The following is a 27,388-nucleotide window of genomic DNA, read 5'->3' as shown; positions in this document are numbered from 1 at the left end:
AAGGTCTAGTAAAGGATAGTTGCACAATACAAATTAAAAAAATTTTGTTTTGAAGATATCCCCATTTTGTAAATACAGATGTTCTATAACTACTAAACCATATTTAGTTTTATAATATATTATTAGCCCAAAACTAGTATAGTATTTGTACAAGGAGATTCCCTAGTTTTATTGACTTAACCTAATCTTAATCTTAATGTTGCTTCCATTCCTTAAGAAAAAAAGTCTCAGTTATTAAGTCCTATATCTTTTGTTATCCATCAAATCAGTTATTTTACAAACCGGAGTAAGCGGAGCACCCTTATAGAGGGCACCAACCAATAACACTCCGCGAAGACAAACAGAATCTGGAAATGGGGACAGTTGCCCACCGCCAAGTGCGGAGCAGCGCCTGAAAGCTCTGCCCGGGTCACCCTGTGCGCGCTCCCGTTCTCGCCGAATGCGGGGCCTTCGGGGCCCCTGACCCGAGCACCACCGACCCGACCCAGAGCTTCCGAGCTCGGCGCTCTGTGCCCCATTGTTGTGGGGCCGCGCACTCTCGCACGCTCTCGCCGTCTGCGATCCATCTTCAGGCTGCGCCACCGCGTTCCCCGCGCTCCCGAGCGATCCGGCGGTATCAGTCTCCGTCTCCGGTCTCCAAATCAGTCTCAGCCCAGCTATCCAACTCTTACGAGCTCCATTAGCGCGCGCTTCGGTTTCGCCGCATTGCCCACGTCCACGTCCACGTCCAAGTGTTATCGCAGCCGAGAGGCTGAGTAATGTGATCGATCGCCGTCAATGCTGCAATGTGGATAAATAATTAGAAAAGTAAAAGTGGAAAAGTGAAAAATGCGGCCAGTGCTGCGGTGGCGCTGCCAGTTCCAGCGGCTTCTGCCCGGGAAAGTGCTCGTCAGATTCGCCACTCGCGAAGCATAGATAAAATGATAATGCGGCCAGGCTGATTTGTGTGTGAAAGCGTGGAAGATAAGGCCCAGTGCCAGTGTGTTCCTTACATAACAACTGAATAGAGTTATTAGCATAGAAATAGCGGAGAGTTAACACAAAAATTGATTGATTTAAAGCTCCATTAGTTGAGCTCTTTGGATGCAAATATATATTACGATTTGGACCTGGCTTGGGCAGCCTAGCCAACGCCCTCAACATGTAAGTATTGCAGAACAAAAGAGTGATAAGGCATTCACTGAATGCAACTGCACAGCTCGAATAACATAGGGAATTTGTGTGGCTGATAAAAGGGGGGACTTATCGGCAGTTCTCTTGGGAAAACAATCATTTCCTCCCCCATACACTTGTAACATGTCATTCCTATAGTACGTATACCACACAATTCTTTATGGGCTGAAAAGGTTTCTTCTCGATCTGGTTGACTTTTCGTATTGCCAATTTACGGCTTTGGTTGCCGTGCAGTTAGAAAGCTGCCAAAAGCAAATAAAGGTCGGGCCCTACTCTCTTTGAAAGTTGTTTGCACGGCGGGTTGGGGCTGGGGGCAGAGAAGTGAAAGACGATTGATTAGCATCGCGATGAATCTGGGTTCTTTGAGTATCCATTACTCATATTTTTTGTTTGCTACATATAAGTATATTTTTTTACAGTTGAAATTATTCATATTTTTTACTAAATAATATACAAATTTTACAATAGCAATCAATAAATTTATAATTGAAATTAGTCATATTTTTTACTGAATGATATATTCATTTTACAATAATAATATTATTTATATTTATTTTTTAAAACTCTATATTATATTTTCCCTCCATATCACTTTGAAGTTTATAGGGACCGATAAAAAACCTAATTTTAATTCTTTTGATAAGAATATTTACCAATTGAACTCACATATCTCTTTGTGGTTAATAGGTCCGATATGACTGATAAATTTTTCTGCTTTTGTGCAGTTATAGCTATAAACAAGATTTATTTTCGGCCATAAGTTATTTGTTCACACTTAACTCACGCGTGTTTATTTTGCCCAGAGCCCAGCCTTTGATTACCTGCGGACCTCGTTGTTGCACCACCAGTTTCCATTTCATTGCGACTCCAAGCCGTAGTCTCCGTTACAATGGCCACGATTTCTTCCGGCCTCATTACAAGGCGAATTCCAGTTTACACACACGATTGTGCCGAGTGTAATTCTGCAATGAGTTAAGTGAAGTGGCCTGGTCATGGCTTCCGTTTCGCGGTTGTCGTCAAAGCAGAAATCACCATAATAACTCTCTTAGTTATGCAGTCCGCAAGACGTACCCAAAGATTATACGTAGCCATGGCAGGGGGCTGCTAGCCTAACCACTTTCCATTTTCATTCACATGATCTCGGGGGGGCAACCATCTTGAGATCAGCTTCTTTGCATAACAATTGTTTTGGTGTCTAAGTACTGGCCGTATAATTAGAGCCCACGCCCACGGCCTGCAGCACACGAAATTGTGCTGCGTGGGGGTAATTGTGAATTTGTATCGCGCGGATACAAATAGATACTCAGATGCTCGTAATTGTAATCCGTAGGTGCAGCTTACAGCCGCTGACAGCGCCGGTCGGAATTGGCCAACGTCTGGGGGACTTTTCCCTGGCATTCCTTGGCCGCAAACCCAATCCGTGACTCATGCCCCAAATGCGAGGCTGATGCTGGTGAAAACCTGTAGTACCGAGCTGCACAAAAATTCCTCTTACTCAAGTGGCCAGCGAGAGCACTGAGGGAAATTACCAGTAATTATTTTAGTAAATAAAAAAAAATAGGCAAAGATTAGAATATTTGATTTGATTGATTTGATTAAATTATAAATATTATTACAAATAATTATAATTTTCACATACTTAAAATCTTTAATTCAACCAAATTTAGGTATACTCATGGAATAATTTGTATGTTATAATTAAAGTCAAATTTAAGCTTTTAAAGATTGTTTATGATATATCTAAAAATCCTTTCACATCCAGAAAAAAATAAAATTAGATTTTAAAACGAGATATTTCATATATTTTAGTTTTTTTTAAGTTATTGAATTTCAAATATAATTTTTTCCCAAATAAGGTACCAGTTCTTCCCTGTGTAGCGATGGCTTTGGGCCACTTGCTTGGCGAATGCATTTCGACTTGCCAGCCATTGAACTTTGTAGCTCGGGCATCAGCAGTTATCGCTGCAAAAAATGCATGAAAATGTATAAAAAGTATTAAAGTTTTGGCCAAACAACAATAGGCGAAACAAACGCGTCATCGTCGCCGCTGACATGCTTGGTGACATTTTCAATGTGAAAACTGCACCGTAAATTAAGTCGGCTTAATTGATCGATCGCTGATCGGAGTTGCGAATGCCAATGAAGCTGTCAGCCTCAGCAGGTTCTTTTCGGGGCAGGCCATCACTTTTTGGCCCGTGAAATTCCCCTAATTGATATGCATTCGGCATTTGGCCACCATCGCAGGTCGTGAGACAATCGTTTCTTATTAAATACCTTCTTCGTGGCCCGTCGAGCATTCTATATAGTTCATTGCTGAATAAAGTGTGTCACCCCGAAAGTGTGGGCGATTTTTTGAGGTGCTAAAGCGAATTTAAATGCGGAGACCCAACGTCAAATTTGGCCTAGAGAGTTCGTTGATCGAACCAAAACAGAGATGAGATATCAGCTGCCCATGAATAAGAGGTCAAAACTGGTTAGCAGGCGGAGAGAAAGAAGTCCCGAGGCATTACCTATAATGAATTGGAACCGCAAAAGATGCTTTCAAAATTTACATAATTCAAAATAAATTAAGGGGGAAATTTTAAGATGACCAAAGGGATAAAAATGGTAGTTTATATTTTGCAAAAGAGCTTATGTATTTTGAGATAAATATAATTATAGCTACAATTTACATTTGTCTGCTTAGGAAGAGGTTTACAAATTTATTTAATTTATTCACTGTACACTTTTTTAGTTCATTCAACATTCTATCTCAGAATGTTTTAAGCGAGGTGATTAATTTAGTACCCACGAGACCACGAGATTTCCCCGTAAACTGATTCATTTGGCCACACATTTGCTCACTTTCCCCTTGAAGTTAATTCTGTACTGCTCGCCGATATGGGGACTCTTTGTGTTTAGTGATTAAACACGATTCCGGGCAACCAGCCACGACCAGCGACCATCGTACGTACGTGGCTCCGATTCTGGCCAAATCACGTTTGGGGCCTGAGATGGGGACGCAGAACCCGAAGACCCCCGCCAAGGCCAACTGAGCCGGCTTCAATCTTTGAGTACGTATTTTCCACCAGTCTTGGCCATTAGATTTACCAACCAGGCAACTGGCGGCGCTTGATGACAGTTGGAAAGTGTTTTGAATTTATTTTCATCTCCGCTGCGCTCTCTCTCGGCAGTTGTACAATAAATTAAATAGACCAAAAAACAGCCCAAGAAGTGGGGCCTTTTTCTTACGCTACAGTTTCGTCAGCTGAACTGGTAACGATAATTAAAGTTTCGCATTACCGCAGCTGGCGGTGATTAATAGGCATTGTTTCGCATACGCCCCGTTGCCCCACCACTGAAAACCCAGCCCAAACCCACCCCAGAAATGGAAACGAAAACGAAATCAGGCGAAGGAAAATCAGCCGCTTAATGCAAATTACAGAGACAGATACAAAGATACAAAGATACAGATGCGAAGATATGGCGGGGCAACAAGTGTCTGCTGTGCATATGAAGTTGCCACATGTTGCCACAGCCGAGTAACCGGGTGCTCCGGCTCCAGCCTCATAAACAGCCCCCCATGATCACCATCCCGCCCGACATGATGACGATGATCCATCCTCCCAAGTACAAAGCGGTTGCGCTGACAAGCCCATGTATGGGCGTTGGGGTTTTTTATTTGCTCGTTTTTTAAGTACCTCTCCGAGGCTTTTCGCATTGCATTGAATGGAAATGAATGGAAGCGAAGAGGAAAATGAAAATGAAAACGAAAACCAGGTTTTCAGGTCGCCGAGATTTTTGAGTTTTTCGTGCGCTCCGAAACTTTGCGAAATGCTAAATTCCTTCCTTTTGAGTCTGTTCCACTTGCAAGGTGTATTTCTTAACCCGCTGAGATTCCACCTGGGTTGCTAGGAACTAGAATATATCGTTTCTCAGGAATATATTTCCAATTATTAAACTAAAATAGGGGCTCTTTATTATGCTAACTTTCTTTATATCATTTACATGCATTTATTAAAAATCTCCTACCCATACATATATTCAAGTATTTCGCAGTAAATATGACTTCATTTATTTTATTAAATCGCATACATTTTTATAAATTCATTTTTAGATATAAAAAATATTTTTTTTTTATGACTAATTTGTTCCTTTATCAAATGAGTAGTAACAAATTTTTAAATTAACTTACATATCATAAAACATTTTTATATATATTAAATCAACTGATTTATTTTCTAAAAATTTAAGTGAGTTCTTTTGCATTTCCCAAAAGGAATTATATTATTTTTTTAATTTTCTTCCTCTTCCAATACTTTTAAAAAGTAAGGTTTTTTTTTAAAATCAATAAATTTGACAAATTGATCACACCTTTGCGAACAGCCAACAGTGGGTTAAACTGTTAAACTGTTACTGCCTCTTAACAGCGACAAATGGTCACCCCAAAGCAGGCCATCCCACTCACTCACTCCTTAACAGCCGTTAAATATTGGATTTGTTTTGCTTTTATGTGTATTTTGTTTTTTGTTTACTGGCTTTGTTTACTCTTTTGCCTTTGGCTTACTTTACTTTCGTGCGTTTCTGTTTTTGTGCCGTCTCTTTTCGGCGCCGCTGAACTTGGCCAGAACTGGTATTGGATTTCCCAACCCGAACCGGTTTCGTTAACAGCGGCTTAACCGATTCGCGCCGATTGATGGGCAGTGATTGAAGTATGTTTTGGGCCTGCAAGCTTTGCAGAATCATTCGGCGTTCTTGGCGGGGCTAGGAAACCAGTTTCCGCTTCCCAGGCGCCTCAAGAAGAGATTTACACTCGCCGACATGCCGATCCCTGAATTAATGGAGCTGCCAAATCAATTAGAGGCGCTGCGACTTAATTAAAATTTGTTTGGCTAATTAAAAGCCACCGCAGCCAGGGCGAACGAACGGGGGCGCACAAGCGATTCTTTGTGGCCGCTCCGCCAGAAATCCTCCTTTGTGGGTCGCATGCCTGCGGAGAAATGCAATTGGCAGGCGGAGAAAAGTTAAGCCAGCAGAAACAGAAAAAGATACAAGAACAGAAACAGAAACAGACACAGAATCAGAACAAAATGCAGCGCCAAAAGCCAATGCACAAGAATGCGAGACGAACGCCACGATCCGAGATCCACGGCTCCCAGCTGGAGTTGCAATGCACTGAGAACTCAATTATGAACCCAAACGAAGTATTTGTCTAATCCCATAACCAAAAGATACTCAAAGATACAAATTATGTGATAGATAAAATAACATTTTCATTCTAAATTGATAAACTGTTAGCTATGCCAGATAAATTACTGATAGATATTGCTTTACTATGGCTTTACTATCACAAAACTATTCCTATATAGGAAATATCCCTTTAAATATTTAAGTAAATGTTAAAACAATGTTAAAAAAAATACAATGAAAATAATTGCGGAAGTCAAGTTAAGTAAGTTATACTTATAAAGTTATGTTCTCAATCTTGTTTCTTTTACCACCTTTCAGACTACATATACAAAAGAGATACAATACTAATTAAATTTAGCAGCAATCATGCAGCAAAATCACTAGTACAACCTATTTTTCATAACCTTAAAATATTTTATATCGGAATATATATTTTTTTTATATTTTTTTCAAATCTTTATGATGCATTTTCGTTGTAAACAAACCATAAAAGCTGTTGTTATTTTTCCCTGTGCCGTAAGACCAATAGCTTAAGCTGCAGCAGCAGCAATATCACTAGCAGCAACATCAGGCGCACCAGCAACATAAGCTGCGACGGCGACGGCGACGTCAACGGCTATCGACAGCAGCCATCAACAGCGTTGGCAACGTCGACGGCAGCAGCAGCAGCAATACCAACAGCAACACCAAGCAGCAACAGCAACACCAGGCAGCAGCAGCAACGTCGACGACGGCAGCAACACTCGTCAGTTGCTTCGCGGTCGTCGGTCGTTGGAGACGTTTGGAGTTGCTGCCGCGCCTCTCGTTGCCCACCTTGGCACTCCTCAGCGCGTGTTTCGGTGTTTGATTGCCTCTTCGGTATAAATATTTCAGATAATGTGCAATACGGCATACTTTATGCTAAGTCAAAGGCAGTGCAATAGCTGCAATCGAGTGCACCAAATTGGTTCTAGATTTTGAGGCCGGAGTGAAATGAAAGCGGGCAAAAGTGAAACGCCCACAAGAAAATCTGCGTGGTGCCAGTGTGCTCTTGAAAGAATCTAGCCAAACCACTTGGCGAATTCCACATACATACAAGGCAAATACCAAATCGGTAGAGGCGAAATTTCACCAAGAACAGGCTCCAAATCTTCCAGCGCCTGGCTCAAAACTTCGATTTCCGTTGGGATTAGATCGAGTGAAGCCTACTTTGATGGTAATTAAAAGAAACGAGGGCTTTAAACTACCTATTCTATTGGTAATGCTTAAAACAAATAAATAGAAATGGGTTTTAATCGCAGAAAGTACTTAAAATAGCAGGAAATAATATAATAGATCATTGTTGAAACCATAACCTAGGGTTACTTAACTAAAAAATCAAATTGTTTTTGATTTTAATTGATGAAGTTGGAATAATTCCCCATTCTAATTTCTTATAAATAAACTAAATATTTTACCAATTTATTATAAAGCTATGAAAATGGAAGATATTAAAATCAAGTCATTAATTTTGATTAGGAAAGCAGACCAACTCTAATCTTGAATTTCAAAGCTTTCTAGCGCCGCTCTTCCGGATCTGCGGCTGCACTGAAGTGTTGACAACTGGTTGTCATCGTATAATCGCATATTAACGCATTCTTTTTGGCCAGCTGGCTCCATGACTTAACTGTTAACTGTCTTTCGCACACACACGGCTGGAGTGGCCCCCGAACTGACCTCCTCTTCCATGTCATGTCGGATTCTCCGCTTACGGTTTCGGAATTACGGTTAGCCATGTTTCTGCGGCGCTGTTTGGTTCCATTAGCTTCACTTTGCCAATGCTGCACGCTAATTATACGCCTCTGTGCCTTACGCGGTTATAGCCAAGATCTGTGGACCCAGTCCACGGTTGCGGTTCTTGGCCAACGAATCTTTGGCTCAGCCAAGCTTGGAATGCAGCCGAAGCTCGTTTGCATGCGGGACTCTACTCCCCCCCCTCTTTTGGTGCAGTGCAGTTCTTGGCCAACAATATATTCAATCAAATTTCCCATTCGATAAGCCTACAGCCATGACTCAGACTGTAATCGGCGGGCAGATAAGCAGCCTAATGGGCACAAATTGTGTCACTTGTGTGTGCATCAATTTAGCAAATTAAATTTAACTTAAGCCCAGCCAGAAAGGCAACAAAGCTTGAATAATGCAAGAACTCAAGAGGGGCACACACATAGGTGGTAAATAGGAACTACCCTTCGAACGTAAGGCGAACTATCGACCCATGGGCACTGTTTACCCTGCATAAAGCATACGCAGTGGTGTATTAGCGTTTTGGGGGTGGCTCGCTGCCAGCCAGCTAGCCAGACTTTTCAGTTGGCTGAGGGCTGCAAGAGCTGCTCGGTGGTGGATGTTTGCCACGGCAACGCGGCCAAAACAAAAACAAAGGGTTACTCACGACCAGTCAACAATATTCAGGCAGTCCCAGGTCCTTGAACAGAGGAGTAGTGAAGTGGTCAAGTACCCAAAACAATACGATTGTGCAACCGAAACAGTAAGCCCAGAATTATCCCACATTTTTCCAACACCTCGTCAGCCATCAACAGCATCTCTAAATCATGGCCAAGACAGTTCATTAGCTTTGTAACCAGAAAAAAAAAACGAAAAAACAAACACTCTGAGAGCAGCAAAAAGGAAAAGTTGACTTTCACATTTCTAGTGGCGGCTGGTTTTTGTTTAATTTCTTCTTCTCTATGCAAAATGGCAATAAATTTCATTTGATTTAATTTCACGAAATTAAAATATTTCCATGCCATTTCATTGGCCATCTTCTTCCGCATTCGCTTGTAAGAGCCAAGATTAGTTGGCCGCCGCCGCGTGTCTAATCGCCGGATTCTTGGCTCAAAGTCAGCTGGCCATTATCACTTTCACCCCGGCTGTCGATACCTTTGGCTTTCGGTCTCCCCAAGCCCCGGGAAAATCTTTGCACCGCCCTCAGAAATTAAACAAAAAGAAATCGAACAAAACGCTGCATCCGTTGAAAGCCATTTGCATACCTATGGATATATCCTATACGCCATATATCTTCGTTTATACAAATAATTGTGTGGCAGGTGCAGCTGCAGCTTAGCCTAAAAAACTGCAGCTCATCAAGTTTCTTTTTTATCGCTCCGCCTTTTCTTCTGCCCAAGATGAGGTTGATTTTTATATTGTTCAAGTGTCGCCCCGTCAATTGTTTACATTTTTCTCTTCGGTCTCAGGCTGCTTAATATGCAAAACATTTGCATTGACCAGGCCGAAAAGCTGTTGACCGCCGCACAGCTTGAGTGGCCTTAGAGCCCACTCTGTATAGAAGGCATTGGAATTATCATTCTGCGGCGGCGAAAACCGAAAGCCAATCGATTTATGGCTCATTTTAGACTTAGCGTTGGATTCTTGGCTTATTGATTTTGGCAAAGTTATTGGGGGATTTTGGTTTCTGGGGGTTTTATTTCTACCTTCCTAAAGGTTTGGGTCTCGTTTTTTACTAACTTATTTATATTAATAATCATAAACCCATTTTTTTCCTTCCTTCCCATATTCCAAACAAATTGACCTTCTATTATATTTATTCGTTTGTCTAATAATAATAATAATAATTCCATTTATTAGTAGTCTGGAACTTAATTTTTTCTTGCAAATGCCCATTAAATAATATATTGCTTATTATTTGCTCTACTAAAAGTAAATTTTGTTGGAATTTCTTTGACGAAAAATGTATAAATTGATAATATTTTTGTTGAGCAACATTCTTATATTTTTTAGTTACCAGAAAATATTTATATTAAATTTCTTACTTATAAAAAAAAAGGAAAAAATAGATCACAACTTCTGGCTCTTACAAGACTTACAGCTTGCAATCTTTTAAGACAATACATTTGCTTTTATGGTAAAATATAATATTAAATATTAATTTCACTATTACATTTTATGCTTCCCGATTGTTTTCATAACTAATATATGTAGCTATTAACTAACAATTTAAAATACCCGAAAAAACCCGCCGCCCAGGGCTGCAAACTGGCATTGATTCCGCTGGAATTCCCCTTTTTGGGGGCCGGTTTGCTTTCCGCCTTGCAATTGACAAATAATCGCCAATAAAATTCCATTTCGAATAAACAAGACATTATGAGTAAACGCTCTTTTGGCCACCAGTTTCCTTTGGCCGCGCTTCAACCAAAACATATTGTCGGCCAAATTCGTTTGCGTAATCAGCAGTTTTTGCTCTTTTATTTACATTACCACATGCGTGTGTGCCCGGCTCGTATATAATATTTTGTTTAAAAACCTTTTTGCAATGGCAAATGAAAATTAATTTTATTTATTCTTGCCGCGTGCGAGGCAATGTGACAACTAGAAAAAACATATGGGGATATAATGTAGGTACATAGATGTAGAAAAAACCCCAAGCAAATATAAAGTGTGAAGCGGACGAAGACCGCAGATGAAAACGGTTAACGAACGTACCAAAAGCGGCTTAAAAGCCATTTTACGATGCCGCATGTGAGGCAGAAGAAATGGTTTCGACTTTATGTAATCGCTCATTATAATTGGCATTTGTGTGTGACAAAAAATAACGCGTGGTGGGCGGGAGAAGGGAGGCAGGCGGGTTGCCAGGGCGGTAAACAATTGTCAGGTGGGTTTGTGCAATGCCACACAGTCATATCATCATATGGCCATATGGAGTCAGCCAACTTCGATCGCAAGGCGATAAGCCAGCGCACTCATAGCGTATCAAGCATACGCAATGTTGTGCGCCGCACTGATTTCTCGCCTGCTTGTCGCTGGGCTTCCTTGAAGATTGAAAGAAATACTGCCTATTCATCATCGAAATTCGAAAAGACGCTTAAAATACTCCGGCCGATTACACGATTTTGTCAAAAACTCCACGGCTGTGGGTTTTTGGTTTCCCAATAAAAGGAACAAGTGCTTTGATTACCTAAAGCAGCCTTTAAAAATTATTAAATTGGATTGGGCTTGTATTTTTATTTGTTTAGTTATTTGGTCTAGTTAAAGAGTATTCATTGTCTTTGAGCAACATTTTTTATAAAGGCTTAAAAATATTTTATTAACTAAATAAACAAATATTTAATATATTTATATTCAAATATCTAATACATTAATCATTCAGATTCTTCTTATAAAATTCTTATATCGATATTCATACAGAATAATACAATTTTAGAAATCTAAATAAATAAACCTCAAAAATATTATGTTTTTATTATTTTTATCTTTTTTTCTAACATATCTCAAAGTATATTTGAATCCCTAGCTAAAAATATTGTATGACTGAAAAGCTTATCTTAGGGTTTTTTTTTTAATTCATATTATTCATACTTATTCGCTTATAACATTTTTAGTAAGACTAGGACTAGTAAGTGATTTTACTCATACCAAAACCCCCGCCTTAAGTTAGGAACTCCTTGAAATTCCATTTGGCAGCGACAAGTCAAACCCGCTTATCACGCATAATTGCCGAGATGAGGCACGCCTTTAAATATAATGGCTGGCACCCGATTTGCATTTGCATGAACAAGATTTTCACGAGCTTTCTCTTCCACTCTCTGTTTTCGTCATTCCAGGCCCGGGGGCAACAGCAACATCACCATCAGCAGCGGCAACTGCAGCAGCAACATCTTGGCCGGCTGCTTCTTGGTTAGCCGAGAACGTGATCGATTTCTGGCCGAGATCAGAGCCAATCGCCATGGCGATGTCACCTGTCTTGGATGCGGCTGCCAAAGCCGCTGGCCGTGATCTTAACGGCAATGCAGCAGCACCAACAGCAGCAGCAGCAGCACCAGCAGCAGCAACAGCAACAGCAACACGAACTGCAGCAGCAACAACGCCGCGCAAATCGAAAAAGACAATTATCAATTGGCTGGTGAATAGTGACAGTGCGAACAACAATCCGCCGGCGTGCGATAAGTCCGGCAAAGATAATCCAAATCCAAATCCGAATCAAAATCGAAAACCGAATAGCCAAGCAAATCCGCAACCGAATTGCAGCTGCGAGTCGCGCGCCTTTCGCGATTTCCGGGGTGTGCAAACCCTGCGCCTGCTGTGGAGCAAGCGCATCAAGAGTGCCAGCGAGGATCAGGGGCACTGCCACGTCCACTCCAGCTCGAACGCCGCCTCCTCCTCGTTGGGCACCTTGAAAAAGCTAAACAAAAGCGTTAGCTGCCTGGTCAACGCCTTTAACAATTCGCGCGATTGCTCCACGCCGGAAAAGTCGCTGGCAAAACGCGCGGCCAGCCTGCACAGCCTGCAGGACTCGCAGACGAAGCACCAGCAATTGCAGCGGGAAAAGGACAATTTCTACAAGTACAAAAACGCCGAGCAGGCCAGAATGCAGGCCAAGCTAAGGAGCAACGCGGACGAGGCGTTTTTAAACGCCAGCGAAACGCGCGCGAAACGTGACGACAGCAGCGGCTTACCTGCAGTGAAATCGTATAATACGGAGGTCTTATCAGCAGATAAGGTTGGCCCGGTGGGCAGGGGGTCCACGGAGGAGGATGAGGAGGTGCTGGAGGTGGAACTCAGAGGCAAACGGGAGCGAAGTCGCCTCGAGGAGCTCAGTGTCAGCGCGGCGAGCGCCCATAGTGGCGGCAGTTGCGAATCGCTTCGAACCACCGCCTCCTCCTCCACCACCACCACCCACAGCGCTCTGACGTCATCAGCGTCGACGGGTCGATCGGGCGGTCGTCGCAAATATAGCTTTAAAACCCATGCTGGCAAATCTTACCATCAGCATCATCATCCAACGCGTAGGCTAAGCAATATGGACTCACACGGCACTGCCTCAGGTGGCGGCATCAGTCTGGTGGCCAAGGTAATTGTTGGTTACGAACCTCTAAGTATTCCCCCGGCTTTTTTAAACTAGTTTTATTATTGACATTTAAATCTAATATCTAAATTAAATATCCCTTAGTTAACCCACCAGTTCAACGAGATTATCCAGAAGGACACGCGAATCCTGGAGCAGGTGAAGCGCAACAATGGCGTCTGGCTGTCCCGGGGAACGCATGTCTACAAGATCGTGGAGAAATCGTCTGCAGAGGGAAAGGTATCCCCCAACAGCGAGGAGACTCGCATCTCCACTGTCCAGCGTAATATCAAGAAGTTTGAGAAGCTGGAAAAACCCAGTGTTCCGCTGAAAAGCGAACAGCTTCGAAAGCATCTCGAACAGATGAGGGGCAGTAGTCTGCCCAGAGGTCCGCGGGTCAAAAGAAATCTCAAACTGCCATCCGGCTGTGTGGGAACTCCCGAACTGGCCATGGTAAAGGAGGAACTAAAGACAGTGCCCGCCGAGGAGCAAGCTAAGCAACCAAAGTCAACTGAATCACTGCCCGAGAACAATCATCGCGAGGAACTGAATCACACAGATGACAGAGCCAGCGAAGAGCTGGACGGGATTTTGAGTGAGGAGGAGGCGGTGGCGGTGGCGGAAGAGGAGGATCTGCGTCAGAAGCAGCGGAAGCACAAGTATGCCTCCATATACGAGAAGCTCCGATTCACCTTCGCGAAAGGTAGGAAATCAGCGAGTCCCTCACCCACCAAAGGCAGATCCCGGGAGGAGATATCCATGGATGAGGAGGAAAAGGCTTCCCCGGAAAGGGTTAACAAAGAGAAGGATCTTCAGCTGGAAATAACCAAGGAAGAGGTTACCAGGAAGGAAGGGTTTAGCTTGGAACTACCAAGAGAGGTAACCCCGAAAGCCGGAGATCTGGAAGACTCCTCACATGCCCTGCTCATATCACCCTGCCTCGAAGCCGATGCCAAAATTCTGGACGCCCTAGAGGTTCTGGACCAAAAGCTCAAGGTCCTCAATCCCCTAAGCGAAGTCACAAGTCCTGGTGGGGAGCACGAACTCCTGCTGGCCGCCAATGATGACTTCGAGCAGCGCATTCTGCCCAACAGCTCCTTTGTCTACCAGGCGGCCAACAAGCAGATATCCAACAATCAGATCCTGCTCAACCAGGCGGTGAATGTCACTCTGGTCAATGCCATCGAGGGTGAGCAGATGATCATGGAGCAGAAGCAGCTGATGAAGGTCAGGGAGTTGGAACTAAAGGAGCTGAAGGAGGAGGAGGAGGAGGTGCAAGATCAAGAAGCACAGAAGGTGGAGGAGGACTTAGAGCCCGAATCCCTGTACGAACCCATCACTCCTGTCATCGATGAAACCAAGACTGAATCCCAGGCTTCCAGCCTCTTCAAGATATCCGCCAAAAATTCAGAGATTGTGGAGGACATATACCAGACGGTGGAGGAGACGGCCAAGCCGAATAACTGGCTGGAGGGCTACGAGTCCATTGCAGGGTCCCAGGAGGCCGCTTGTCCTGGCTCCGGTTACGATGGCTACGAGTCCTTCGCCCAGGAGGAGGTGGCCTTAACACCCACAACGCCCTCGGGCACCGGCACTTTGGGCCGCAATACCCGCGATGAGCTGCCGGAACTGCCGAAGCCCAAGCGAGTACTTAGCAAATCTCCCATGCCTCTGCGTCCAGCTCCTCCCAAGCCGCAAGCCAAAGAGTCGGAGGAGGATGAGAACATATACGATACCATCAAGGGCTGCTACGAGTCCATGCACTGCAAGGCCACGTGCTCGTCCTCCAGCGGCGAGGCCACCCTCACCACCGATGCCATTTCGCTGAGCTCCAACTGCTACGAGAGCATCACCCACATTCGGAGGGTTCGAGGGGCCAGGGATCAGGGTCAGGATGAGGGTCGGAGTCGGATTCCGGGTCAGGCATCCGCGGGCAGCTGCATCCAGCTCTCGAGCAGCGGGTCCACGCTGACCATCTCCTCGGACCACAAGACCAACAGCCTGTACGAGTCCTCGCTGGCGGCCGCCGGCTGTGTGGTCTACGGCAGCGCCAGCGTGGGATGCAGGTCGTCCTTGGGTAGCACCGCCGGCAGCAGGGACAGCGGCAAGCCCGGCGACAAGCGATCCTCGATAGCGGGCTCCAGTGACAACAGCGACGCCTGGGTGGACATTTCGGATGGCGAGATCGGTCAGGCGGCGCTGGAGGCGACTCCCAACGAGGCCCAGTTTATAGTGTAAGTATTCGAAAAGTAAACCGGATATGAGTTAAAAAAATTGGAGCTACTCTAGGAAACATTAATTTAAATATCAATTTAACGAATCATAGCGTTGGAATGTTTCTAAAAGTTGGGCAAAATTAATGACTATTATCGAATATTCATAAAAACAGATACTTTATTAGGCGCAAAATTCCCTTTTTAAAATTATTACTAAAAAATCAGGAATTTTATTTAAAAAAATGCATTTTATAATATTTTTTTATATATTGTGATTAATATTTTATTCACTGGGTGACAATAAATCAGCTCTGATAGTAATAATTGAAAATTGAAAAATAGTAGCCGCCAGTCTGTAGGTCAAGATGATATGAATAATGGTATATAAATGAATTGTGGGCAAATCGAGGAAACAATATCGCAATGTTATTGTTGTTTACCCAGTGCCGTGTTGGGCAAAAACGATTGGGAGCGGAAAAAGAAAAGAATTGCAATTTTTATACAGCTGGGCGGTACAAATTCTGCGTAGATCGCTTATCAGTTTGTTTGGGTTGGTCTTATCTAATCGCCTGATAGAAGACAGGCAGCGCAGGGGTTTCGACGGTCGAAAATGTGGTTTGCCGCCGCTGAATGGTGCATGGAGCGTTGCAACATGGAAATAATTCAAACATCAAAATAATTCTGTATTTCCAGCTAAGGGCCGACAGCAAAAGTATGCCGCCAAGCAGGTCAAGGCGGTCGGGCGCTTAGATTCTTATCTGTATCGATAGGGAAGTGGGCTTGAATCTGAATTTAATTTATACATTTTTATTGCACACAGAAAATAGAATTCCTATCAAGCGCATTTACTTAGTCACTGTGTTGAATATTCATTTGCTTAATCTCGTTAAAAGGTAAACAAAGCAGCGGAGATTTTTAGCATAAGAAACATACTACATAAAGTTAACTAAGCTTATCAAGATGGATTTAGAAACATTGAGGAACACCGCAAACATTTAATGATCATTTAATAGATTTTCTGATGCCCAGATAATTGTCAGCCTCAGAATTTTCTGTCGTCACTTAATTAGTACGACAGCATGACAGTGTTTCATTTTGTCAAAGTTAATTTTAAAGTTGCCACATTCGTCGGCTGATTGAAACACTTCACAGCCCAATTCCCCCTCTTTTTTGAGAGGCCCCCATTAATTAGAACGCTGACCTACAATTTCCCCTGTTATCTGTTGATAAGATTGGCAGGCCTCTTGAGAGGAACTCTAGAAGTGCTAAGAGCCAGAAATCAATCTGGAGTACCCCAGCCAGTTGAATCTCCCCAAAGGCGATCAGTTGTTAAGAATTAGTTTGATCGATCGCTTGTGGAAGTATGAAGTAATTAACCCGAACTATTTTAAGTCAATTAAATCAGTGTTTGTTTTCATGCTAATGGTGTCCCCGATTACTTGCAGTGTACGGGAACGGTTTAAGCCGCATCGCACCCGGAGTCCGGATTGGTCGAAGCGCATCAGAGACAAAAGACTGCAACAAAAGAAGGCGATAAGCTGCATAGAGGGTGAGTGGGAAACTTAATTAGCTACTTGGCCTTAAGTATTTGAACCAAAGAACCGGAGAAAGTGCTCACTGCGGGAGGGGACCGTATTGTCTCGTGTATTCCTTGACCCCACTTACACACTTTGTAACCCTAGAAATTGAGTGGTGGGATTTCCTTTAATACTCTATAAATTCCTAGAAGGGTTTTGAAAGTTTAAAAAATATAATTTAATAAGTACGTTTTCTACATTCAATCGGTACTTTTTATATTTTCCTCAAAATTGTAGGCTATAAAAATTCATTTTAGAATATAAGAAATTATAAATAGCTCCAGATATCGTTTTAAATTATTTAAATACTTTTTTTTTAAAACCTAAATTTTATCTTAATTATATTTTACAAGTAGTTTCAAACTATAAAAAGCAAAAAAATAATAATTTTATAGAGGAGTTTTCCCCACATATTTTTATAGAGGGGATTCCCACGAAAGCTCCTTTATCTAAAAGCTCACCGGTTGATTTTGGCGCCACAGCTTTGATCGCTGGTTCGTGTCCCCACTAAGCCCCACCATCCACACTTGCAGTCCACATAGATTGCCCTGCTCAAACACAATAATTATCGACTGTTTAATTGGCCCAAGTTAAGGCCACTTAAGCGTTTTGCCTTTGATGAATACACACAAGTGGCTGAGTGCTCCAGTCACAACTCTGCCCCAGGCGGCCACTGAGTTCCTCGAATGCAAATGCCAAATGCGAAGCGGAACCCAAATAGTTGAAAAGGCGAGCAGCTAACAGAGCGGATAATTAAGCCACCGTTTTTCAAATGAGAGTGAGAGTTAAAAAAAACGGGCGGAGAGCACGCAGGGCGACAGGTTCCACAAAAAAACACCCACACACTGCGCCAAATTGATTGTCTCTACTAGTTCATCTAATATATCATTTAATTTAAAAAAATTATCAACAGGGCGAATGAGTAATTATTTTTTTAGGCTTGAAGTTTTTTTTAAGTGGCTTACAACTTGTCAACAAAATAGGTCTTCCAAAATCATTTTCGGTAAATATAATATTCTAAATAAATATAAAATAATAAATTTTTATAAAAAAATGTAGAAATGTATTATTATTAATTATTATTAATTATTTTTAATAACTGAGAGACGAAATGAATGCAAATCCATAAAAGAATAAACCAAATATGTTTTAAAAGCATTAAAAAAAACAATTTCAATATAGTTTCGATAATAAATGGAATACTTTAAAGGGGTTTTGTCTGAAAATCTTTTAGATATAAAAGTCTTAAATAGAACATTTCGAGAACCCCTTAAAAGATATATGCATTTTGTTTAAAAATAAAAAGTACAAATATAATATATGCAGGACTAGCGATTTTTTTTTTAATATTAGTTTTAACGAACTCTGTTCAGTTAGTTGTTCTTCTTATAACTGGAATACTTATTATGTCTTTGTCTTCAGCTTATAAAATTCTTAAATTTACTCTTAAAAAACCCTTAAAAAGATTGATAATATAAACGAATTTTTTTTTTTAAACCTTCCTATGTTGTTTTCTTGTATAAATGGGACTAGAACCCATTTCACCCCGAACCATTCGCGCAGTGCACGAGGCCCATAAAGTGGACGCAGTGTGCAGTTGCTGCCAGCGGTGCGGTGGTGGTGTTGGGGTAGCCACGGCTCTACAGCACCGCTGCTCTCCAGGGGCATCTGGTCGCTCTGGCCGGGGCCGCTCATTCGTGGCGACGCGCTCAACTCCGACGGTCCGCTGAGGAAAACGGGTCTCCGTCCCGGGAACACAAAAACGCGAAAGAAGTCGAGTGATAAATGTGAATACCAGTGGATGGTTTATGATGCTGCTCTAATGCCAAGCTGGGAGAATAAAGTAGATCCAACAAAAGCGTGAAATGCATCTCAAATCAGTAAACCTCTGCCAGACAAAGGGAGAGAGAGCGAGTGCACGGGCGAGGGAGAGAGAGCTTAGTGCATTTTTGCACTGCAAGTTGCTGTTGCAGTACTCGTGCGTGTGGTTGTTGCTGCTTTGGAGACGTCACGAGCTGCGGCCGACTTGCCCACCCCCTCCCCTGGACAATCCACCTTTAGTTTGTTGCTTTTCTGGCCATTATTTGTTGCTGCCCTCGCTGGGCGATGACGAAATTGTTTAGCGAAAACGAAAACCAGTCTAGAAATGTGTACGAGCGCAGGCCAAAGCCAACAGCCCCGAGGCAACCTTGAAGAAGTCTTAAAGAAACACAGCAAAGCAACTTCATCGAGTGATAGCCGTTCCGCAAACTATTGGCCCGAGGAATCGCAACTCCCCAAATGCGGCGATGACTTTTGCATTAAAGCCATGGCATAATGGGGCAGCTATTGCAAAAAGGCGGTGTGCAATGTGCAGTGCGAACTAGAGTGCGAATTCGAACTCGAAATCCACTGAGCGGGCTCGTGTACAGAGGCAAAAAACAATAGTTACCTTCAAAATTTCAATATTTTGAACAAAAGGTCCTAACTTTGTATAAAACTAAACAAAACTACCTCTGAAATGAATAATGGTTGTGATGTTCGCCCCTTTAAAAGGTCTTTCGACATGATCTTCATCTAAGATCCACGTTGTATCGATATATTTTATCGTTTATCTTTCGAAATATTTCATTTTTCGAAAGTTTACTTTAACAGTAATAGATCCTAACTTGGAAATACTTTTGGAAATCAATAAATGTTATGATTTTAGTATTTCTAAATGGTCCTGCGCCATGATCTTAACTTAAGATCCACGTCGTTGTATAGATATTATATCTTTGATCTTCAAAAGATTTTTGATAGATCGATTTTTGGTACTACATTTTTTGTTTTATTAAAATTTGTTCAGTGCCGCACGTAATGCCACAAAAAAGGCTTTGGCTTTGCGTAAAAGCGCGATTATCGCATTAGGCGTACCCCTCTTCCAAAAAGAGAGTTCAGCGAACGCAACTCCAGTTGGCAATTGGAAAATATCTTGTAATTGTTTCATGTTTCATGGGTGAAACCGAGGCCCGCCAACCGGCAATGCTTAGGCCCAGGCCCAAGTCGGCTAAATGGAAATTCTCAGCTTGGCTTTTAACTTTTACCCGCGGCACGTTCAACTTTGGCTCGTTAGCTTTGGCCAACACGCAACGCCCGCGGCGAAAGTGTCGTGGAAATTCCGACCCAAAGTCACAGTCGTTCGGGGCTATGAAAATTTATGAGCTCGTCGCAGGCAGGAAGATCACACCCAACTGGGGATCTCCGGACTTGATGCACTTTTTCCATTAGCTGACTGGTGGTGGCACGGGGCTCCCTCGATTAGTGATGTAATACTATGAGTTTCTAGCTTGATTTTTAAAAGTCAACCATTTGTAATTTAAAGAGACATAATCAATAGATTTATTAGATGACTAGGTAGTATTTATGTGTAAAATTAAAGCATTAATTTTCAAATAAATTGCTTTTATTCCATGTACACTCAAGAGAGATATGACTCAATTGCTTGCTCTTTAAACTGAATTAGATGACTTGTGCTTTTACAGGGTTCTCTCAGAAAGTGTAATGTCATCAAATGTTTCTATAAGCTTGGGAAGTATTTACCTAAATAACTAGAATGATTTTATTTTGTATTGAATTTTCCGGAGTAATGAATTACATCCAACAGAAAAGTATCTCAAAATATTTATTCAAAGAAAACCTGTTAATTGCTGTGGCATGTGCAAGAGTAATTGCCTGTCTTCGAGAATACAAAAGCCTTATAAAGCTATTTACAATGAAGTGTAGAAAGACACCAACTGAGATGAGGCAACTCAAAGTGTGGAGCAATCCAAACACACTGTAAACATATCAGTAAAAACAATTTTCAGACCCTGATCGTTGTTCCTATCAGCTACTGTGGTTTTCCTACATGACCAAGAGCCGAGTGGAAGACAATGACATCGATTGGCACTTAATAATCTTAACCTTAATGCGTCGGGCGATCAATCAACCGTTCGATCCGTTGATCAACTGGATTTTTTCCAGCTGCATTGCAGCGTTAATTGTTAATTGTTTATGCGTGAAGAGCGGATAGAAGCAGCAGCAGCAGCAGCAGCAACCTCTGAAGATCGTCAGACTGCCGGCCTTGCACTTGCCGCATTCCAATAAACAAAAGATCATCTTGGTGTGCATACACTCAACACTATATATAGTATGCATGCCACATATGTACTACATTATATGAGTCCAAGTCTGGGCATTTGCTTACGAATGTATCGCCTTGCTAGACCATCTTTTCCTCGGTTCGGTTTCTTTGTTTGGCTCTCGCGCCAAGAGGCGTTGAGGCGACTAATGAAATAAACCATTTCCGTATTGGCTCCGTAGCGGTACGAACGATGCGAACATTCACTTCAGACGCATCAACAAAAGGCTAAGCTCGAAGAATTTCACCAGGGAATACACACTCGATTCCGTTAGCAATAACCCGAAACCGGTCATTTCGGTTCCCTGGTGCTGGCCAGAATCGCGGCAGCTTCTTGTTTCGGGCTCCAGAACCCCGATATTTCCAGCAACCTACGCGCAACAAGTGTCGCCGCCAAAAGTATCTCGTTTCGTTCGAGATATGTATATGTAGATTCAAACAGGGGCAGGCAGAGTTGTAGTGCCAGCTTGCAAGTTTTTATAAAAACAAATCCTATCTTTATTTTGAATATATTGTGTTAGTAGCTGCAATAATTCTTCGAAATAGTACAGATCCCATAAAAGTACAGAAGATACTTTGAGATGTGTGCCTAAAAATGTAACCTTTTACACATAATTTTCTGAAATTTCCTTTCGAGATGTGTGCCTGGTAGTTTCAACTTTAATTGGGACTTTTTAAAAAAGATATTATTTCCCAGTGCTATTTTTGTGCCCCCACCTGTGGCTACAAGTCCGTAAGCCGCATATCTTTATAAAAACTCATATTCATGTTCAGCTTTCAGAGCTCGGTCTCCGCTGCCTGGTTTTATTGGCGCTCTCGAACCGGTTGGCACTCGCTGCGCCTGCCTGCCTCCTCGGCTACGTATTACGTATACACAGTATGCGAACAGATAGTATCTGGTCTGAGCACTTTGTGCCCGAATCCGGCTAGAATTTTCTAAATTCACACATGGCTTGGCCGCAAAACGGTGCTCTGCGCCACAGAATAGTGCCTAAAATTCGTTTGAAAGTGGCCAAGTTCGCTGGGCCTCCGAGTATTGGATGTGCGCCACCTGCCACATCATGGTGTTTGATTTTTCCACCATGTCTGTTAATCACTCGACATTGTATCCACAGCGACTGTCTGCATTCAAGCATGATTCCATTATAATTTGCGCTATTTTGCATGCCCTGGCTCTGGGTGTTTGCCTTTATTTTAGCTAGCTTTAGTTTAGTTTAGCTCGGGCCGCGCCACACACGGGCTGCCGTGCCATTCGCTCTATATGGCCAGCAGCTTTTTATTGTTGTGTCTCTTGAAAAGTCGCTTTAATTAGCATATCGGACAGTGGGCAGAATTGGTCAATCAGAAAAGGGCAGGCAGTTGTGCAGCGGCTTTAATTGCTCTCAATTGAGTGCAGTTTCCGAAGAACTGAGTTCTGAATACCACAGCTGCAGCTCCACACTCGAAAAACAAAGACTTAACTTGGGTGAAGAGAGTTTACGGATGGAGAAAACCAAAAAATATGTGAATATTTTCCAAATTTAGAGCAGCATAAATAAACTTCTCTCTCAAAAAAGAATTCCTCCAAAATTAAGCACACCATAAATCAATTGTACAAATTTTCTGAAATATGTTTTAGTCAAAAATCAATTCCTTTTTGGGAGAAATCTTCAGGACTCGCTTGAAAAATTGTTTTTGAGTGCAGCCCCTGGTCCAATTGAGTGAATCGATCAAACCGCCGACAGACCTCTGACCCCAAAGATGTGACAAGATGTCGGCGTTGAGTCGCAGCAACGGCCATCGCCTCAGCTGTTCCGGTAGTCTGAGCAGCAGCGGTCATCCCGCCGACCCGGTGACCTTGCCCCGCAAGCGGCGACCCCGGGCAGCCGGCGAGGTGGGGGTCACCTGTCGGGGCAACACCAGCAGCGTCTATCTGAACGGACCCGTGTCCCCAGAGCCCCTGCGTCCCGCCCCCCAACCCATTTACCAAAACGAGGCGGCGGTCATTAGCCAGCGCTGCAGCCACGCCCACCAACGGGCCCCGATGCTGACCACCCTGCGGGCGACCCACGGGGCGATGGGCGTTTATCCCGCAAAGGTCATCATGTCAGTGAGCACTTTCGTAGGTTCGTTCTGGTTCCAAAATGTTCATACTTTATTTAACATAACAAAACAACAAAAATTCTGTGATTAAACACGCTTATTACAACAATTATAAAAATTTGATATTACATAGATTTAAAAAAAGCATATAGTAGAACAAAAGCCACTGTTAGAAAATGCAAAAAATGTATCAATTTATTTTCATTCTAAACCTTAAAAATATTTCCTAATTTAATAATAATATTGTAGATCAAAAATCTAATCCTAATTTAAAAATATAATTATAAAAATTTAATAGGAAAATTTAAAAGATTTGAAGTGGACAGAAAAGCTTTATAGGGTTAAACATGTGAAAATTATGATACATAATTCCCTAATCATATTTACATAAACATATGTATAGCATGCAGGGAACCCACTATAAACCCCGAAGCAGGAAACAAGTACTTATGTTTTTCATTTCTCCACCCCCGCTCAGATGACTCAGACCACTACTACGAGACCCTGTCCCCACTCGGAAACAAACGCCATTCGACGCAGCTGGTGCGCCACAGCCAGGATGCGAGCCGGAGCGGCGGGGTGCGCTCCTCGCACCGCCGCAGCAAGAGCCATTCGGCCTCCGCCCACACGCTGGGCGAGCACGTGGCCATCTCGGATGACTACGACTCGTTCGAGACGGACAGCGACGACCACGGCGATGGAGAGCCCGACCAGCGGCTACGAAACGTAAGTGCCCACGTGGAGCCGCTAGATTCCAATGCAAGGTAACTCCCCCGTTTGCCATTGCAGCACAACGACAGCGGCGTGGACATGCGCAACCATCGCCTGCCGAAGCCACCTCCTCCGCAAAACCAAGTGTACGAGTTCGTGCGCAAATTCAAGGATTTCATCTCCAGCAAGAAATCCCCGAAGGGCAGTCAGCAGAAGCTGTACGAGAACACCCCGGCAGCCCCGCAGTTCTACGTGGAAACCGCCAAACGGCAGGAGGAGCTGTACGAAAGCACAGAGTACGGTCCGAATGGGAATCAGGCAGCCAAGATCCACCAGGATCACCAGCCGCCAGTGTTGAGGACCAAGCAGAAGAACGGCAAGAGCCTGCGCTACCGTCTGCGCAAGAGCCTGGTCGGCTCCAGCTTCGATACCAAGCAGCTCTCCTCCCTGGCGGCCACACGAAGCACCTTCTACGTGGAGGACCCCGAGGGATCCCTGCCAGCCCTGCCACTGGAGCCGGAGATCCATGGTTCCGGGGAACTAGACTCGGGCTTTTCCGAGAAGAACTGCACACCGTCGGCGGAGTCACAAAAATTCTCCATGGCGGCCCGCAAAGTCAAGAAGGAGGCGAAGGCCAGCAGACGACGCACTACCATTGGACTGCGACCACACGATCCGCCGCCACCGCCGCCGCCAATGGGCGGAAGTAAGACGGCCACGGAGGCGGAGCGAGTGCAGGATCCTGGACACAGCACCTCCTGGTATGCCGAATGCGGCGTCTTCAAGCAGGCCAACAATGCTGTAGTTGCTCCCAGGGGCGACGAACCGGTCACGCCTACGCCCAGTGGCCACGGAGGCGTTAGCTCCTGGTACGCGGAGTCGGGTCTCTACCAGACCAGCGGCATATCCGTGGCCAGTTCCAGCGGCAGCTCGGGAGTCTCCACCGGCAACGAGGCGGGCCTGGGCGACGAGCTGTCCTCGGAGCCTCACAGCCTGTTCTCCAACGAACCACTCTACCAGATGTACAGTGCCGCCAAGCTGGAGGTGAGTGGATCTAACACTTAATTCATACAAAAGTAAAATCCATTGAATCCATGCCCGTCAATCCTTATAGTCGATCACCCGAGACCTGGAGGCGCACGGATCCTCCGATGGCTACGAGGAGATTGGCCAGCATGCCAAGGCGAAGCGAGAGCCAATGGCCAAGCCACGACCCACGGCCCTCCAGCTGGTGGAGCCCAAGAACGGACCCTCGCGCACCTTGTGGTGCGAGATCCCCGAGGTCATACACTCCTGCATACTGCGTAAGTAGATCGTTTTAACATGACCCAGGCAATTTAGAGCCCCCAACTAATTTGGTTCGCAACCATTTCATTCCAGCCACCTTGACCAGTCGGGAGCGCAGTCTGCAGGAGGCCAAGTTTGAGATCATCACGTCGGAGGCCAGTTACCTCAAGTCCCTGAACCTGCTGCGACGGCACTTTATGAACCACAGCGCCTTCGTGGACACATCCGTGCTGAGTGCCAGGGACCGAAAGGCGCTCTTCTCCTACATTGTGCCCGTCCACGAGTGCTCGGAGCGGCTGCTCACGGAGCTGGAGGCCTGCTGGCAGGACAACATCATGCTGCTGGGACTGAGTCGCTGCATCTACGAGATCGCCGAGCGGCACTTCCACGTTTACGTGGCCTTCTGCGAGCATCAGGGCAGGATGGACAGGACGCTGCGGCGGTTGAAGGAGTCCAAGGACTCGCTGGCCTTCCAACAGCACCTCGAGCGGCTGGAGGCCAGTCCCAGCTGCTGCGGCCTTAATCTGCACTCGTTCCTGATGCTGCCCATGCAGAGGATCACCCGGCTGCCGCTCCTGATCGACGCGGTGTTCAGCAAAGAGTCGCCGCTGAATCGCGAGGAGTACGAGGGCTGGAAGCTGACGCTGGCCCTCGTTCAGAAATTGGTGGGCCAGTGCAACGAGGCGGCCAATCGCTGGGAGCAGGCCTTCGAGCTGGAGCGGATTTCCCGCCAGCTAGAGTTCCCCAGCCATCTGCGTGCCCTGGCCATTGCCCCGGTGGGCGTGCCCAGGGCGGGTTCCAAGCCACGTTACCTGGTCAAGCGGGGCGAGCTGACCCACCTGATGTGGCGTGGCGATGACACCAAGTTGACCTTCGGCAAGCGCCTGACCAAGATCAGCATCTACGCCTTTCTCTTCTCGGATCTCCTGCTGCTGTGCAAGCGTCGTGGCGAGTCCACATTCACCGTCTTCGACTATTGCCCCCGCAGCATGCTCACCCTGGCCGCCGGCGACTCGCTGCCGCAGCTGCCCACCAAGGACCTGAAGGACCAGGTCGGCAAGAACCTCATCCTGATGACACTGCTCGAGAACAGCGACCGCAAGACCGTCGAGCTGGTGGGTTACCCTAGTCCACCCCTTTCCTTGCCAATAGCAGCACTAATTTACTTTCTCCCCCTGAAGATTCTGTCCTGCCCATCGGTGTCCGATCAACAGCGCTGGCTGCAGGCCATGAGACCGCCGGAGGCGGAGACGCCCGGCGAAAAGCTCTACGAGTCCTGGGACTGTCCGCAGGTGGTGGCCAAGCACAGCTACGAGTCCGATGAGCCGGACGTCCTTCAGCTGGAACTGGGCGACGTTGTCAATGTTTCCCGCAAGCTGCCCGACGGTGAGTGGCGGCACAGCACTAGAAAGTAAATATGTATTAAATCATTTTGTACCCTCTTTGAAGGCTGGTACCAGGGCGAAAGGATCCGGGATGGCGCCGTCGGCTGGTTCCCCGGAAGCTACACCGAGGAGCTGAACTCGGCTCATGTCCGTGCCCGAAACCTGAAGCAAAGGCACCGCCTGCTCACCTTCACGGCCACCTACCTGGAGTCACAGAAGGGCAAGTGACCACTGCGTTTATTTGGAGGCCGAGAAGGCCAACTCCATAGTCCGCAAGCCAACTCTAAGTGAACTACCATAATATCCGAACACTCTAGGAAATGTGATAATTATTTAATTCGATGTTTATGTTGATTAACCGGAATTCGTAAAGTAATGTCTTTCCCTATTGAGTAAGCAGTAGCGAGTACTTGTATTTATGTATGTATAACCGTTTAGTGATATGTAAGCCTAATTAAACAAAGAAAATAAAATAAAACAAATTACAAAATTAAAAAAAAATTTAAGTCAAGCATATTCATTTTATAAAAGTCTTTCCAGTTGTTTGACTGTTTTGAACAACTTACAATATATGCTAACGATCCTCATAGATTTAACTCAAATTGATTTCCTTCCAATTTTGCACCTTAGGGGTTACATAACATTTTTTGACAAAAAGCAGCCAAATTTAAACATTTTTTTACCTATAGTTTAAAGTCGGACTGTTTTGATCAGCTTACAAATATGCAAACGATCCTTATCAGGCAAATCCATTAACCAAATATCACAGCAGCATTTTACCACATCGATCGCGATGTATGTCTCCTACTCTTTAATTGTTTTACGCATCGAAA

The 27,388-nt window shown here is 44.3% G+C and overlaps 1 protein-coding gene across 7 annotated transcripts; it reads left to right on the top strand.

Moving 5' to 3' along the window:
• Window positions 1-663: 663 nt before the first annotated feature.
• LOC108035096 (rho guanine nucleotide exchange factor 5) lies at window positions 664-27,056 on the top strand. Of its 7 annotated transcripts, none has more exons than XM_044094688.2 (10): window positions 664-1,143; window positions 11,916-13,162; window positions 13,262-15,390; window positions 16,818-16,921; window positions 23,651-23,898; window positions 23,962-24,927; window positions 24,998-25,187; window positions 25,264-26,285; window positions 26,352-26,556; window positions 26,620-27,056. In XM_044094688.2, the coding sequence occupies exons 2-10, from the start codon at window positions 12,038-12,040 to the stop codon at window positions 26,781-26,783; spliced, it is 6,153 nt and encodes a 2,050-aa protein (XP_043950623.1). In that variant the 5' UTR covers window positions 664-1,143; window positions 11,916-12,037; the 3' UTR covers window positions 26,784-27,056. The 7 variants fall into 7 exon arrangements, with proteins under 7 accessions (XP_043950623.1, XP_016966006.1, XP_016966007.1 ...); XM_017110517.3 differs by lacking the exon at window positions 664-1,143 and adding an exon at window positions 7,154-7,537; XM_017110518.3 differs by lacking the exons at window positions 664-1,143; window positions 11,916-13,162; window positions 13,262-15,390; window positions 16,818-16,921 and adding exons at window positions 18,574-18,736; window positions 22,709-23,195.
• The last annotated feature ends 332 nt before the right edge of the window (window positions 27,057-27,388 follow it).

This window comes from Drosophila biarmipes, chromosome 3L (assembly GCF_025231255.1).
Source record: "Drosophila biarmipes strain raj3 chromosome 3L, RU_DBia_V1.1, whole genome shotgun sequence".
Classification (NCBI taxonomy): Eukaryota; Metazoa; Arthropoda; class Insecta; order Diptera; family Drosophilidae; genus Drosophila; species Drosophila biarmipes.
The sequence above is the reverse complement of the archived record's forward strand: the minus strand, read 5'-3'. Positions and strand labels throughout refer to the sequence as shown.